Below are 18,063 nucleotides of genomic sequence, written 5' to 3'. Positions count from 1 at the left end.
AGTGGGTTCGAACCCCAGCCGAGACATAATACCAAAGACTTACAAAATCGGTACTAACAACTGCTTCGATTGGCGCTCAGCATTAAGAGGTTAGTGTTAGGACTGGTCAGCTTGGTGTCAGGATAATGTGACTGGGTGGGACATCTTGCTACATGTCTGTGGCATGATGCCCCAGTGCTAGACATCACTATAAACTGCCACACTGCAGACATCGTAGCGATATGACAGTAGGATTTGAATCCGTGCCTTTTTAGTTGTAAGATCGGGATGCTAACCACAGAAAATGGGGATTGAATTATAATAAGTTTTAACTGACGTTCAATAATACAGAAAACGACACATTTATTTTTAAGAAATGCTTACCATCATGAATGAGGTCATCTACTTGTCGAGACACGGTATAAAAATTATTACTTTTAATACAAAGTGAACTTCAGTAAACATTGCTATTGCTTTTGAAGTGTTTTGTAAATCACAATCTTCCTATCACTTGATCTGGGTCTTTCTCTTGACAAGTTTATGATTTTCGGAACGTAACCATGTCCCGGTTCTAACTGCATAGACTGTCAGTCTGTATATATCAATAGCAACGTGCCCTCTTTACGTATGGAACACGCCAATACCACAACGTAACTATGACTTTTATGTATGCTTTTTGTTGAATATAATTTAAAGATTAAAGTAAATCACACTTTAGAAAAGGAAAAGAAAAACCTAACAACTGTTTAAGGTAGAAAATTTATGCAATCGGTTTTCTTATAAATATTAGCAGAAGCGTCACTTTGATACGGGTACCGTTGGGCTTATAAATCCTGGCATACCAGACTGGGGGCATCCATATACTTACAATCTCCAGCTTGAAGTGAAGGAGATCAGTCATGCCAGGAAAGGCCAGAGAAAGTTACAAGATGGTAAGTCATTTTAAATACCATTACTTTCGTGATAAAAAGGAAATTAATTGGGGAAAACAAACTGAAAGATGTGCCAAATCCATTTTGTTGTGTTATAAATTATACTTAAGTTATATCTTTTTTCTAAATCAAAAATGTAATTTGTTTGCTCTTTTAAGTTTCAGTGTACGACATTTTGAACACAAATTTTCTTCAAGATACGCAACACGTTTTTTCCCTGTTGATTCAGGAAATAAATTACGTTCAATTAGCTTCATTGAGATTTATTCCACCTTGGACAAAGTTTCCTTGGTTTTAGCCATTTGTACAATTTCACGGTGATATTTGTGTTATTGTAAACTAATTTTATGGATAGACGTTTATGAAGTACTCTACACTTGGTTTATGAAACGTTACAAACATTACTCAGGGAATATTAATATGTAATGAGTTTTCTTATTTATTTATTTATTTATTTATTTAATCATCATCATCACCATCATCATTATCGCTGTTGTTGTTACGGAACCTATTCCGTGTTTAAAAGCTAATAAATAATTAAAAACCAAGACAAGCAGACAAATAACAACCGAATGATAAGGAATCGTTTATTGGCCGATAATTAATAAGATTTTGATTATGTATCATGCGTTCAAGTTACAGAATTAAAAAAAAGAAGATTAAGGTTTTCGTGAATTATATTAAATTAAACTTAAGAATGCTTTGGGATGAAATTTTCATTTTAAAACTTAGTGTTAGAAATGAAAATTAAGAACTCAAAATGTGTTGCTGTTTTATTTTGTTTGCGATCTTGTACAAATATATACAAATACGATTGGTTTGGTTTCGTCGTTGGCTTTAAAGTCATTTTTAACACATTAATGGCTATACCATGCCGTGGAAACGAGAGGCTTTCCCAAAGACATATCGAAGCGGCAGATCCGGGCTAGCATGAGCGGTTATTGATCCTGGGACCCTTGAATTACGGGTCTGACGCTCAACCATATGAAATAAAAAAATTCGAACATGCAGCGACACTATCGACGATGTAGTTTCATTTCTAAGAACGGATTTAACCGTTGAAAAAGATCAGTTAGACTACGGATTTGCGTTTTGATTTATTGGACATACGATGGTTAGATATAAAAGATAATATTGTTTTGACTGCTTAGCTATTAGAATCAAAGGAAGTCATCGGTTACCAACTCTCAAATCACTTCACTTTTTATTGATACAGTGCAAAAATGTAGAGTTTTGTCTGAAGTAAAGCAACCATTAATAAGAGCTTCTGTAGACAGACCCTTAACGTGCCACAAATATAACGCTTTTGATCAGATCTAGTTATATTGGACGCTTGATATGACAAATTCCCACCCCACCCACTCCTGCATCCCCGACCCGAGACAAATAATTGCTGAAGAAATGTGTGTAGAAAGGATAAATACAATAATACAGATTTGTTGTGAGAGTTCTGATTTTTTTTTTAAATATCTCTTCATTGAAGAGAACACGTTTAGACGTAACTATGCTGATGTATGTAGTATGGAGTCACACTTGATCGGTAGTTACGGCACTGGACTCGTACTCGAAGGTTGCGGGTTCGATTCCCACCATCAGATCAGTCCGTATCAGCTGCCGTGGCGTGTCATTGAACCCGGCGCTTTATTCTACTTGCCTCTACTAATACAGTCGTCAAAGTTTTGTTGTGCCCTAAAACACCAGTTAAACCAAACCAAGCCAAAACCAGGTCGTTCGACAGCATCGTCTTCGGTGTCAACTCCGTGTTCAAGTTTTAGTGCAAGCCCATAAATGAGAAAAGAGCGAGACTGTGCCTTCACTTGATTGCAGTCTATCAGACGATGACCCATAATAAGTATTGATAGCTTTCCAACTTAATATGATAGATCCCTGATTTATGTTGCAGTAATTAAACGTAGTGTGCGTGGGCACATGAGGGCAAATAAATAAATATGAGGGCAAAGAAATAAAGACTCCAAGGTTCAAGTACATTTTCAAATCATCAAAAGGTACCTATTGGCTGATTTTAACAGCAAAACGTATATGCTGTGTATCGTTTTGTTTTCTTTGTGGGCGGATGTGTTTAGATATTATATTACAGAACGGTTCCAAGCGTATATTATGTACGAAAGATGTAGTTCTGTAGATTGTGTTTGATACGGCTACTGAAGTCGATTTCCCTACCGCAAATTCTGATCGGAACCGTTATGATTTGAAGGGTGCAGGATGTTGTGTTCTTATGTTGTTGTTGTTGTTGTTGTAGTAGGGTTTAACGCCATTTTTCAGCACACGATAGGCTATACATGGCGGCCAGTATAATTGGTGGAGGAAGAACCCGGGAAAACCCCGGAAAGAACCACCGACCCACGAGAAGCTACTGGCAAGCTTTCTCACATACCCACATTGGCTGAATCCGAGACTCGAACCCACGCAGACAGAGGTGAGATGGCAGTGATCCGTAACGGAGAGCGCGTTAGACCACTCGGCCACTCGGGGCCCCTTGTGTTCTTATAGCCTTTAATTTTACTTCCATGCGTCTATATGCTTTAGTACACAAAATTAAACTTTTATAAGTCTCAGTTTTGAATTCCATTGATACAGTAAACCAAGGACGGATTAAGGTTATCAGGGGCCAGAGATTCATAGCAGGGAAGGGCATACATATTTATCACATATTGGAATGGAATGCCTAAATGGGATCGTACTAAACATAAGGGCCAAGGGCTATACCATTATTAGCCTGTGGGTTAACTGGGCCCTGGGTAAATGCGTAAAAATATTCGGATAGCGTAAAATGGGGTATGTAATAAATGTAATACTGCGTTTGTGTTTTTTTGTCTCCAAGACAGAAGAGTGTCACAATCATAGATCGAGAAGGGGCTGGATACTTGTTAAGGTTATAAAACCAAAAAGAACAAATATGACGAATGCCTGATCGTGTTATCAAAGTTCACCAACCAGCCTACGCTACACTATATTGGGTCGAACATGGTTTCCAGACAGTCAACATACAGACAGAAACTTGTTAATTAAGTATTTTTTTTTTGACAGCATTAACGTATCCCCGCCTTTTATTTAAATCGTTCATTTTGCTGACTCAAACAAAATATTGGATAGATAATTGTGTGTAGAACTGAAAACCCCATGTGCATTAGTTATTGAATATAAATAAAGAGAAGAAACTCATCCAACTGAAAGAAAAATAGCTCCAGTCATTGTCTTCATCATCATCATTGTTGTCATTATCATCATAATCCCCTTTCCCTCCTTTTTCCAAGTTTGCCCTTTTCTTACTTTACTTTTTTGTGTGACGTTTTTGTTACTTTTCAGTTATAGACTGGTGTAAACCCGTTTAGTGAACATTACATATTATATTTGTTCTTGTTCAAAATGCACCGGGTACTTGGAACCATATGAACACCATATGACTTTTATTTTCTTGAAGTACCGCTAAACATCAACTAATCAACCAAGCAGTAATGCGGGCATCAGAACTTTTTTGCTTCAATCAACCCAACTTAAAAAAAGTACCTGCATTGATTTTTGGCGGAGAGACATCCATCATGGCAAGACTACTCTCCCATTTAATTTCGATGAGCCCCTGTCATTCGTGCCAGTTGAAGGGTCGAAAAGACCTATTCTCACAGTCCTATATGTGTATGATCATGTTTACCAGTGTATATCATCAGTGCAGGAAAGCGATAACCTACGTGACACGTGACCTTTGTCAAGACCTATCTTTTACTTTGACCTCATTATGCGAGCATGGTGCACAACTTACCGATTTACACGAGGCAAAATTCTGACATAGGGAGGAATGTTATTATGCTACACCGATGCATATAAAGGATTCTATGAAGTCTTATAGTAGCATTCAAATGTTTAGAAACAGTACTTACCGCGAACATTCGGCACATATATACACCACCCTTTTTTGTACAGAAGCTCTGCGATTTCTATGCACAGAGTATAACATTATGATTATGGAAAGTCGCAAAAGTGTTTATTTAGTCAGCATACTGACATTCAGGTCGACCAAAATGCCCAAGATGATTTTAGTTATTATTATTATTATTATTATTATTAATGTTATTATTATTATTCATTGTAGACACCTTCTCCGACTCTCCCTCTGTGGTTTCATTCACATATACGCAAGGGTTGATGTGCTATAAGAATGCCAGGTCCAAGATAAAAAATATTTTACATGGGGCAAAAAGAACTTACTATTCTTATGTTACGTGTTTAGGCCATAACACAGTAATAAAAGAAAGAGTGAAAACAACAAGCCTCAACAATTAAACAAATATTTTTATTGTCCTGGTAAAATACTGTAAAAATGAAGAAAAAAAGAACTTACGGTTTTAAGAATCAAATCCAAAAATAATCTAAGAATAATCCACGAATTAAATTTTAGAAGTCCTAGTAATGAAAAGTTCTAACGAATTCAAGTTCGAGTCCCAACGAAAAATCCAAGATGGAAGGCGATGATGTATGCTGTATCCTTTATAGTACAGATGTATCTGCAGTTCTTTGCTGATTCACAAACAATATTCCGGTGTTTGAATTTCCTAATAAAATGTAATAAATGTTTTTGTCCAATAATTCAGTAAGAGCACTCAAATATTTCCAGGAAAAGAATGAATCTTTTACAATCCAAATAATTTGAAAGAAATTAAAATGTAATTCCAAACTGGCCACAAACACTTTCCAGTGTAAAGTAAAAGCCCAAAGTGAGATTATTTCTCCACAGACAAAGGTTATACAGTCAAATAATGCGCAAAACATATATCCGTATGAGGATCACGTGATCACATTCTAGAATGGTTTAGAAACTATTTACATGTCTAAGGTCACGAATTCCAGTACAGCCTCAATCTCACTCTACGTATCCCACAATAAAGATAAAAAGAAGTTGTTTAACTGATTCTTGATCAAGGTCAGAAACTAGTTCAGCAAAAGATACGAATTTCAGTGTTTTCGACTAAACAGTCGGATCAAACAAATTTCTGGAAAATATCAAAATCCTAGTAAACAAAATTACATTACTTTGACATGTAATGAAATTAAAAGCAAAACGATTTTAAAACTTACAAACAAATAAATTAATCCAAATATAAATTAAATCAAATATTCATAACCATATATTCTCTCTATGTCACATTTCCGTCGTATTATTCAGGCTGTTTTCGGCCGATCAAGTAAAGGCCATGACAACGAGGGATTTATTGAGGAAGACGACGATGAGCATTTATCTAAGTCGAGCAATAATTCAGATGATAATATAAAAGATAATGGAGACAGCGAGTACCACACATTACCCTCCAAAGGATCAGCGGAACCTGGAGAAAAGAGCAACGATGCATCAGATAAACAAAGGTATTTCATTTCAAACAGAACAGCCAGTACAGTCTATTATTATTATTATTATTATTATTATTATATAACACTTTAAATTGTGTAAAGAAATATATAATATAATATAATATAATATAATATAATATAATATAATATAATATAACATAATATAATATAATATAATATAATATAATATAATATAATATAATATAATATAATATAAATCAAATTAAAATACAAGAGAGGAGACGTTAATTGATATTAAAAGTGCTGATATAGGATCGGGTATAAATAAATCAGTATAGAAAACATAGATTCTGGGCCATTTGATCTTTCACCCACAACCATTCACTTTTCATTCCTAGTCATATACGCTAGTCAGGGATTGGGTATCTATTTTAGTTCCTTATAGACGATTTGCGAAGTGGATTGACGAGCCTTGCCAGATAAAGACGGAGCTTTAGGTAGTCTGGGGGATGTGAAGACGCTCATAAAAGAAAACTATGTGCTATCTAAAATCAGTATTTGTTCACGAAATCCATTGATTTAAGGACATCAAGGAGGAAAAGTTTTATTATATGGAAGACTTTTTGGCAGGGTGGTTAAACAAATGCGGTGAAAAGGACAATATGTTAACTTCTACGTGATTAGGTAATATTTACACTTCGATAAATGCCCAACCATGACCAAGAAAAATATTTTATTTAGTATTCAGCTTAGAAACCTGCAGTTAGTATGAAAATGGTTTTATTTAGCTTTCTGGATGGTAATGTGTGAATATACGTCGGTGTCTAATAATCTATGTCCTAAAAAGCTAATAATGGACGTACGACATCATAAGTAGCCATGTAATTACGGAACAAGCAATAAGTTTGTGCATTGCATTTTTTTAACACATACATGAAACGAGGCTTGTCATTTCAATTAGAATAATGAACGTTTATTTAATGGAAATGGAAACTGATGGTTGGGTGGAAAGTCAAAGGTCAAAAGTTCGGTAACATATATGTTAGCATGGTTCGCTACAAAAAACATTGCGAATGAAAATAGATTTTGTACATACATGTATACGATAAGAGATTCTGGAGCAGAAAAGTGTGAAAACCAACAAGTTTGGTATAATTTAACAACTATTTTAATTCCATAGATAAACAAAGTGAAAACTTTAAAGGAACTTTAGTATTGTGAACTAAATCCAAAATAGTTCTAAAAGTTCTATCACAAGTCCGAATTATGAAGTTCCAATTTAATTTCAATGGTGTTTCAAATAAGTTCCAATACTGAATGTGTTCTAAAGTGACCATGGTCTGGAGGGTGGTGATGTGTTAATAGTATATTGATGTATCGCAGTAATATATTCCAAAAGTCCTTTTCTGAATTCACTATAATTCCAAATTAATGTTCCATCCCAAAATCATATTATTGAGCACTTTGTAGTTCCACTGAACAATATTTGAATAAATAAATGCACCAAAATTTAAAGCTAAATACAACAACAATACTGATTTCTCTTCGGATGTTAAGGCAATAATGAATAATCATAATGTAAACAAGTTTATTTACCCCTCCAATTGACCTAGGTCAAGATTTTCATTTTCTGGAAAGACTGTCAACATTATAGGAAATTTCCTTTCTGGAACTTTCTAAAGTCAGAATCACGACTGTATCTTTCACTCAAATAAAAGTCAACATTACAATTAATATTGATCTAAATATTTAATCTATACTCATAACAAATATTAGCTATGTATTATCTTGTTTACAAAATAATTGATTGATTCAATGTTTTGAAAGGAGTAACTGGTCTTTACTTCCACATGTAAATTTATCCCACTATGATTATTACTTCCCTCTGCAAATACATTCATGAATTCTATATGATTTACAACACACGTTTTCGCTAGTCTTTATCATGCGTGTCTAGTATGAGATATGTCATTAAACTTAATTCAGTCAAATTTTTATATCTTCAGACCTCAAAGTGGCACATGGGATTTGTTTCGTGAGACGTCTGAGGACAATTTAGCATCATCGGATATCCAGTTATGGAATAAAATCTTTGTCATCACCAAAATTATTACCTGTTGCATCCTTTTTGTCTTCGTTCTCGGCTGCGGAGTTATTTCCAAAAGCACACTGCTACTAATGGTAACCAATATAATGCCGCCAAACAGCAGGTGGAACACAAGTCTGAAGACAGCTAGTAATCACTTCCACTATGGTGAGGTTACACAAACAGAAATCACGTGGATTTGGGGATTGATACTTGTTGTGTCGGCACCATATGTGTTTTCTATTTTAAACAGTTTATGGAGACTGATTTTCAAGAAAACTAAAACATTGGCCGTTTTCCCTCTTCTCATAGTAAGCAAACATTTTTGTGTCTCGACCTTATGTATGTATATGTATTTAAGTAGGTAGGTTGGTAGCTCCGACTGTCTGAGACAGGATGGATGGATGCATGATGGATGTTCGTATATTGCAAATCATTCATAAATCACTTTATAGCTGATGAGCAAATTTTGCGCTTTAACCTTTACGTATAACGTTTAACATTTATGCCCCAGCTAGAGAGAAAAATAGCGGGGATCCTGTCGCAGAAAACAGCGCCCATGTAACCCCTTTTCTTGCAATATTCAAGCCCCCAACACCTTTTATCTACATCACTCGATTTTTCTTTGTAAGTTCTATTCATTTGATGTGTTGCGCTTAGGAGTATTGAATGTAGATTAAATGTTTGGAATGTGTTTTGTCAAAGTTAACTGCTACAAAGATAACATTCTAATTCTAATATGTATCGTCTGCGTCAAGCCTGCCGATATAAAAATTCGACTTCGATCTAAATTCGGCCCTTCCTTCAACTACAGTTCCCCACTGCAGTTTGTTGCTCTAGGGGACTTCCCCAATCCAATACATCCTTAGATGGAACACATACTACCATGCTTGTTGAAAAATTAAGAATGAAACTAATATTGACCACCACTTGCGTCCTGCACACACACACACACACACACACACACACAGAGTAATCTGAACCGAAGTATTGTATTAAGAAGTACCAAATACTCACTTAAGTCAAATCTAACTGCATGCTTCACAAGTCTAGATTTGCCGTCCCATAATGCACCGGCGATCGATCTGGGGCTATACAGTTTCTGAAGATTCGTACCTAGAACAAACCACATGATTCCGATTGTGCCAGTGTATTATGTGAAAGCAGATCAGAGGTCACGTAGTTTTCAGCGGCACTCCGCTTATGAGCCAGTATAAACAGAAACAAACTCGGAATACTACTACACATGAAGAAATATCGTAAGTTAGTTATTCGTCGATTAATGCATGATCTTAGAATAGCCACTATAATCTGAGAATAGCCACTACAATCTGAGAATAGTCACTACAATCTGAGAATAGGCAATACAATCTGAGAATGGCCACTACAATCTTAGAATAGCCACTACAATCTTAGAATAGCCACTACAATCTGAGAATAGCCACTATAAACTTAGAATAGCCACTACAATCTTAGAATAGTCACTACAATATTAGAATAGCCTCTACAATCTTAGAATAGCCACTACAAACTTAGAATATCCACTACAATCTTAGAATAGCCACTACAATCTTAGAATAGCCACTACAATCTGAGAATAGCCACTACAATCTGAGAATAGCCACTAGCCACTACAATCTGAGACTAGCCACTTCAATCTGAGTCACCTATTCCTAACTGCAACACAAAAGAATCTCAATGCTTTGAAAATGGTTGGCTCGAACACCGATTCTAACTCGAACTAATTTTCAAATTTTTGAAGGACGTATTTCGTTAACTTATCTCGAACTGATTCACTTGGTTTGCTGGAGATTAGAGATATTTAGATTCGACTGTATATTTTTCTTGTTTTATCTTTTTCCCCATATCTTTCTGTAGGCAATTGCTGTCGAGAGCCTTCATTCGATAGGGTTGTTGCTTCTTGTATTCGTGATCCTGCCGAACACAAATCCTTTATCTGGAGCATTGCTGTGCCTAAACATCTGCTATATACCATCCATATTGGGCTTAATATTTCTTCGAGACGGAGATGCAAACACAGATACGGCACGAAATCGGTTGCTAAGACGACTGAAGCTGGTGGCAGTGATACTCATTAGCATAACATCCCACGCCTTGTGGATTTATCACGTCTATACAGGATCGTCGGAGTCTCGTGGACTTCTGGCAATTTATATTTGCTGTCCAATTCTTATTTCTGCATCATGGTGGGAGAATTTTGTTCCTCAAGGTGACATATCGTCGCGAGGTTTGCAGAAGCTAAAGTGGAGCCTAAGACGAAGACGCACGAAAATATCGTTCATTGTCAACATATGGAAACTTGTGCTTTCAATAGGGATACCTGCCGCCATATTTGGAATCGACTGTGAAAATGGGCCATCGTGCTTTAACGTGTTCTTTTTTCAAGGCAAAAACGCCACCGTATCCAGTGGCACCATAGGAATCTCCGAACTGGTAGATTTTAGAAACTTTGGGTCATGTAATTCACTGTTACCATTTATATTGGCTGGAGTGAACATTCTATCTAGCGCAGTGTGTTACAAAATGTCTGCGGTTGCATGCAAGATTCTGGCCCAGCCTCCAAGTTTTGCACTTCCCTTGGCACTTACAACTCCAGTTACCGTTGCCTTTGTGCTGGGCCTTTACTCAAGACGGGTATGTAACTCCATGCTTTTTACGAACTTAAGTAAGTAGTTTTGTGATGAGTACACATAATTATTGAGGGAATTGCTAAATTGCTAAGTAATGTAATGACAGTTCATGAAGAATACTTGCGGGAAGTTGAATATGGACACTCATATATGAATTTACTCGTTGGAGATGGCGTGAACATATTTACGGAACCAACATCTAGCATACTGTCATCGATATAAGCTATTGATATTACATAATGTGTGCAGTTGAACCATGGAGTTTATTGCGAACTGTATCTAACCATTAACATAGAGCATTTAAAAAAATATGATTGTGCTTAACGTGTGCGTCATTTGTCGCATGATTCATATGTTAAGACAATTTCCTTGTTGAGTAATGTGACTTTTTACTAACTATATATCAAAGCACAGTGCGCCTGTATGTCGCGGCAACAGAAAATTACATCAAAGTGCTCCAGCCAAGAAGACGAAATATAGTGATTTTCCGCAGAGATTTTAATGACAATCTTATCTAACAGTTTATTATGTGTAACAATAATAATAATAATAATAATAATAACAATAAAAACAGTGTTTATTTGTAATACAGAACAATGGCTCGTGTTTCATATTCGTAAATCATGCGGTACAAAATGGTGTTTTAGTGTATAAGAGAAGAACATAGTATGTATTGGAAGTGTTATACATACAAGTAATTATTGTAGTACATTTTTCTAATTTGGTGGAATAATATATATATATATATATATATATATATATATATATATATATATATATATATATATATATATATATATATATATTTTCCACATTAATCATACCGAATAGCTTAAAGAGAACCCCAAAGCCTGCAAAGAGACGTTTGTGTTGTTGATCTGGAGTCTATCTAACGTGAGTTGATGATATAACATCTTCTCTGATCTTCAACGTTGTTATATTAAATATTGCGTAATTAGTCATCAGGATTTTTCGTGGAATAATTTTTTCTATATAAAAGTCATGAAATATTGTGTTAATGTTGGAACTATATATACAATGGTGGGTATATATTTTCTTCGTAATTCTCCAATAAGCGAACAAGCAGTAACAATATGAAATTCATATTTGATACTAACATTACAAATTTGATACAGTCTTTCTCCATAGCAAATGGTTTCACATTTCCCGTATTGCCTATGATTTTTGCAAATTACTAGCTTTAAGTAGAGTGATTATATAACACAAAATTATGTCTCCTAACACTTCTAGATGTCTTTGACACGTGCATTATGTTGTCAATAACATAAAGAATGGGGTATTCCATTGGTTTAATCTCATTCTTAAGTTTTTGCTCAAAACATCTTCACATATCTGACTAAACATTCTAAGAAAAGTATTGTCATCACCCCACCCCACCCGACTACACCAAACATCGCCAAATGTTTCATAAACATAAACCTTTGAACATCGTTATTCAAGCAATTAGAATTGTCTGCCCATCGTAGCTGTAAAATGTAATACTGTTTAGAATATAAGTCTTCTGCCATTTCTATAATTCTAAGCCAACATTGCAAAATAAATTTATATCTTATATTTGCACTATAATTCTTCCGAACTCATTATATACGAATGCATTAAGAGATATACCAAAATTATATGTAAAAATGACAAAAGTTCAGCCCCATAGGTAAACATGGGAGCAATCTCAGAGTCAAACAGACAGAGTAATCCACCTGCAGGTATTTTGCCAAATTTTCAATGACTTCGCTTCAAAATATACACATACATCTATAATAATAATAATAATAATAATAATAATAATTCCTCGAATGCCCTGCTTTGCTAAAAGCCCAGTCTTTCTTATCCCAGCATGAATCATCAAGGAAGAGGTAACACTAATCCATACTCACTAAAGAAAGCATTACTTCGTACTTCGTCCAATATCAATTGATGTTCTTTTAATATAAGAGCATAACAAAGTTCTCAACTGGTATGGGGAACATGAGATTACAGACCTGGAAGAAAGAAGGGTTGTATAAAGAGGATGATACTGATAATATGTACTGATGTTCTTGATGTTATTATTATTATTATTATTATTATTATTAAAACATTTCGCATATTTATTATTATTCATAAATTAATATTTTTGTTTTTCCAGTCACTGACGATACATTTTGGCTGTGTCCTGAATTTCCCCAATTGGGACGGGGACTATGACATTGCATGGGAAGTAATTACGGCTGGAATAATGGGTTACCTTGCCTTTATGCTCCTGACTACCCATGTATGGGTCTCCAGCAATGAAAGGATGCAAAGAGAAGACAAGTATCCTGATTATTTTGGACATTTTCCTCTTAATTCTCAAACTAATCCCCTTTCTAATCAATCCTTAACCTTTACTTTTAAAAAAAAATATATTTACAAATGTAAGGTATGCATACAAGGTTTTATTTAGTACTATATTTAAACGTTGGAGCCATTCAGATGGCACCAAATGTGTAATATCAGTACTCAGTTTAAGGGGTTAAATAACAAAGACTTTGTTATACGGCTTGCACGTGTATAAAAACAATATATTATCTGATGATATCAGTGGCGCCATCTGAACTACGTATATTTTATCATCCAAGTCTGTATGTGTTATACTCACTTAAGTCAACAACCAAACGCTCTCGTTATGAATGTGCATGCAAACCTCAGTGTTACATGTTTAATTGTATATGTTTATTTAAAGTTACAGATTGTTTGTATTCTGCACACAACGAAAGCAGACGTGGCTTGGTTGGACAAAGTGCCTGCCTAACAGTCAGTGTGTTATAATTGATAAACCACTCAGACCGGTCCGGGAAGAGCTGCCGTGGTGTTGTTTGGGTCATGTACTTTATTTCCATTTTCTCGTTTTATTTTCAATGTTGCACGTGTGCAATGTCTACAGACAGATGTCAAAGTTGTATGTCTATTCATATATTTTAGGTTGTTTGTAAAACCTATGTACTGTGGAGTCCTCCTTGACCAAGGAATGCTGATAAATCGTCGGAAAGATGAAGAGGAAGTGACGGGTGCAGATGAAAAGGTGACACTATATTAGCTAAAGAATACCCAATATTATTGCTAGTTGAAGCAGATTTACACGTACATTGTTTTGTCAATTTGAACATTCGTCGAATACGACAATTCCTCGACTTTTTTATGCGGACATAATTTCATCGTAATACCATTCATCCAATGGTCGACAAACTCGCCCAATATTACATTTCTCACCACTAATTCGATATGTTCTTTTTACTATCGTAAACATTTTTATTAATTGTGATAATATGATGCTGTCTCGAGGACTCGACAATGTGCAATAGTCGACGTAATGATGAAATTTCACTTGACGAACCATGATGCTTTCTCACTCCAGGTTTCCTCGTGGTTTGAACAACAGTTTGGTTAAGAAGCTATACTAATTATAATAGTACATTTATTGTATTTGCGTAAAGAACCAATATTATTGCAAACTACTATCCTCCTAAAACATTTCCTTTCTTGAAACCATAGTACTTTGAATAATAATCCAGTAATTATTCATATTCAAAAATTATATATGGACCGAAGCAGTGCTTATGTCTTTATACATTTTTGGGGGCGGACTGACCGGTCCATAAACTTACACCAGGCCCTTTAGCATCTTGTAGTTTTTATTATATTATAATAAATAAGTAGCAACAGTTTTGAAAGAAGAATCAATTAAGGAACGTATGCTCCTTGAACGCAGCTCGCGACAGATAAGCATAAATGGACCGGTCACATTTTATGAACCAGTCGAATTACAAGGGATAAAGGGATAAGCAAACAACTCAAACATATGATTATAATATTAAATTTTCTCGATGTTATTTTATTTAAGATTGATAATACATGTATTTTTTATATTTTATTATGCAAAACACATCTTTATTCCATAACATATTTCATTATGTTAATGCAGGGTGGCGGTCATAAACTTAGTACTAAATAATACAGAGGATGTTTAAAAAAATATTATTTATGTCATGTGATAAATAGTTACGTCATTACTATTTGAATAAGGTCAATCTTAATTTGCCAGGTGCTCGTAAAATAATATTCAGCTTCTTGTAAAAGGTTCACTTTAACTGAGGCTTAATTTACCAAGGTAAGTGGAAAGAAATAAGAAATAATGATGTACTTAGTTAATGGTTTCAATTAATTTCTGCAAGGCAAAATGCCATTAAATTTAAACACGAATTTGGGTTATTGTTAGCGTGATTTTCTTTTACTTAAGTACCGATTCAACTGTCAAAACTCGTGGGAAATGAAATGAACCAGACCACAGTGAAAGTGTTTCAAGACTGATGCGGATTGACTGGATATGTATATATATATATATATATATATATATATATATATATATATATATATATATATATATATCATTATCAAATAATAAAAAATAACTTTGGTAAAAGAAGAAAAAAACAGTCGAAAACTTTCCGTATCTTAGTTTGATTTGTGCGTATCTAAGCCTTAAACATATTGAGTCTCTTTCAGCTAAGGGACGCATTTTTCCCCCTCCCTGATAATATCGACCAATGGAATCCGAAGGAAGACGATTGGTCGCCTCTGAGACAGGATGATACACCTATGATTTATATGTGTGCCACGATGTGGCACGAAAACGAGAATGAGATGACACAAATTCTGAAATCATTGTTCAGGTAACTAACAGGCATATAAGCATAGAGAGACATGTTTTCTCAGTGAGTGCAGAACGCCGCGTGATATATTATTTGTCATGTCGCATAGTCGTCCTACATTAAAGCCATGATTGACTTTGTGTCAGCACGTCACATCGTTAAATTCTAGGGGTCATTCAGTTCATATTCCCGTTTCTCAGTAGTCCGTATTGGAAATTCGTAAAGCTTCATAATTATATTAAACTGATGGGTAAGATCACTGCATAATTGTTTGTATTGACAGCATAGGACAAAGGTAACTGACGACTGAAATCTTGTACAACATCGATTGGTTATCTTTCATTATTAAATGCTTTAAAACTCAGTGAAGAACACCCAAAGACTGAAACTAGATGGTTTGTTTCCACCAAGGAATACAAGATTGTACGAAATAGGTTAGACCAGTAGGAATGAAAACTTTCTGGGCATGACTGACGTGGATTCACGTCATGGAGGTTGTGGCACATTGTGCATCATACGAGTTCTTTGACTGTGCACAGTAATATTCCGAAGCTGGAATAAATATTTATTAATATTGTCGTTGAATAAAAAATAGTGCAAACTATCTATGGGTTTTAACGGCGACCAAGTCCCCTGACCCAGAAAATATAATGTTTACTCAGAATAAACTTTACAAACCCTTACTCTGTTGTTTCATTCTTTGCCATTTGGACGCAAGAGCAAAACACTGGAATGTAAAGTCGGATCACTTTGTATCCTGATAATTAGATAAGCCCAGTATGTCCGTTATGTATTTAGATAACTGTTGCTCCAGTTAGTTGTATGCAAATATGGTCTTCATTTGTGGCGTCATAATGTTTATCATACATCATACTCTGAGCTTTAAACAATGCTGCATTCATACAGACCAGTCTATGTCAGTACACGATGTCAACTGGATTTGACATTCGATAGACCCAGTCTATGTCAGTACAAGTTGTTAACTGGATTTGACATTCGATAGACACAGTCTATGTCAGTAAACGATGTCAAATGGATTTGACATTCGATAGACAAAGTCTATATCAGTAAACGATGTCAACTGGATTTGACATTCGATAGACCCAGTCTATGTCCGTACAAGTTGTTAACTGAATTTGTACAGACAGGTGATTCATACATTAGCTATTCCACTTAAACATACGAATCTTTGCAGATTTAAGACTGTTTTCGTATTCAACAAAGTTTGTCTACTACGCTGATCAACGCTTATAACGTTTTATCAATTGCGGATCTTTAGGAAGGTTTTTCACTGAGTATAAAAAAATGCCGTCCTTACATTTACCAAACGTTATTAATACATAATGCTTTGCAAACTTCCAGTAAAGTTCCTTGTAAAGCAAGTTAATTGCAAGTTTTTCTCTAAGTCACTAATAAAACAACATTGGACCTTTTAATGATGAATGTGATTTTTTAAACTATTACTGATATATTAAATTCTCCTTTGCGTCGGTCAGTATGAGGTTTATTGGTTTATACATATCTGAAGTCACCTCAAGAAAGCTTTTTTTTATTATTGAATAACATTCATATCGTGAGAAAGATTTTTGTCCAGTTGAACCCCCCTTTTTATCTGAATGACAGTTTGAACATGATCGTAATAAATCAACAGGTATACATTATTGGCCACTGACTGCAAGCTTGAACAAAACTCAAAATAAATCAACACATATAAATTACCGTGCTTACGATTGGTATCGGGTTTGAGTTACAACCGATTTGTCAGCAATAAAGCAGCAAGGTTGTTATTATGTCGACTGTCCTTTCTTTCTTGATTTCTTTCTTTCAATCATTTCCGTCGTTTCTTCCTATTTTGTTCTTTTCCTGTCTTCATTCTTAATGTTTGGGAAGAATATTCTGAATGGAAATCAGTCATATTTTGGAACGTGAAGTAACAAATTGATCCACAAGTCTGTCTGAGGAAAAATATTTAAATATTTCATGCTACTTTTATTCCTTCCTGGTCATCTACAAAAATAGTAGTGGCTAGTGGTGGGAAAGATGACCAAAACAAATCACATCTTTCTCGAGAGAAGATGTTAAAGTAATTTCGCAATGTCTGGTCTTGGGTCGTTGCATACGAACACAACATTCCTCAAGCGACACTATCACATTTGGATTCTATTCCGGCATCATAGTGTTCGTTCTTTTTCAGGATGGACGAAGACCAGTGTGCAAGAAGAAACCTTCAGCTCTTCCTTGGAATTAGAGATCCAGACTATTACGAATTTGAAGGTTAGAAGTCTTTGTGTTGGCCTTTTGTTTAGTTTCTTCCGTCTACCGGAATACATATGCATACATGCTGATACGAGAATTGCTTTATGTTCTAATAATTCCAATTTTAATGACTTGACTGCGTTTTCTACGCT

General features: G+C 35.0%; 1 protein-coding gene across 1 annotated transcript in view; it reads left to right on the top strand.

Moving 5' to 3' along the window:
- The first annotated feature begins 838 nt into the window (after positions 1–838).
- Positions 839–18,063, top strand: part of LOC149790304 (chitin synthase chs-2-like) — a 32,527-nt gene continuing 15,302 nt past the window's right edge. The window contains exons 1-8 of the mRNA XM_089973194.1: positions 839–911; positions 6,091–6,287; positions 8,240–8,630; positions 10,198–10,974; positions 13,114–13,280; positions 13,929–14,028; positions 15,510–15,676; positions 17,850–17,929. Of these exons, the coding sequence (XP_089829320.1) occupies positions 879–911; positions 6,091–6,287; positions 8,240–8,630; positions 10,198–10,974; positions 13,114–13,280; positions 13,929–14,028; positions 15,510–15,676; positions 17,850–17,929 (1,912 nt within the window). The 5' untranslated portion in view covers positions 839–878. The remainder of the gene's footprint in view (positions 912–6,090; positions 6,288–8,239; positions 8,631–10,197; positions 10,975–13,113; positions 13,281–13,928; positions 14,029–15,509; positions 15,677–17,849; positions 17,930–18,063) is intronic.

The sequence above is a fragment of the Sinohyriopsis cumingii genome, chromosome 10 (assembly GCF_028554795.1).
Source record: "Sinohyriopsis cumingii isolate HCF-2022 chromosome 10, ASM2855479v2, whole genome shotgun sequence".
Taxonomy (NCBI): Eukaryota; Metazoa; Mollusca; class Bivalvia; order Unionida; family Unionidae; genus Sinohyriopsis; species Sinohyriopsis cumingii.
The sequence above is the reverse complement of the archived record's forward strand: the minus strand, read 5'-3'. Positions and strand labels throughout refer to the sequence as shown.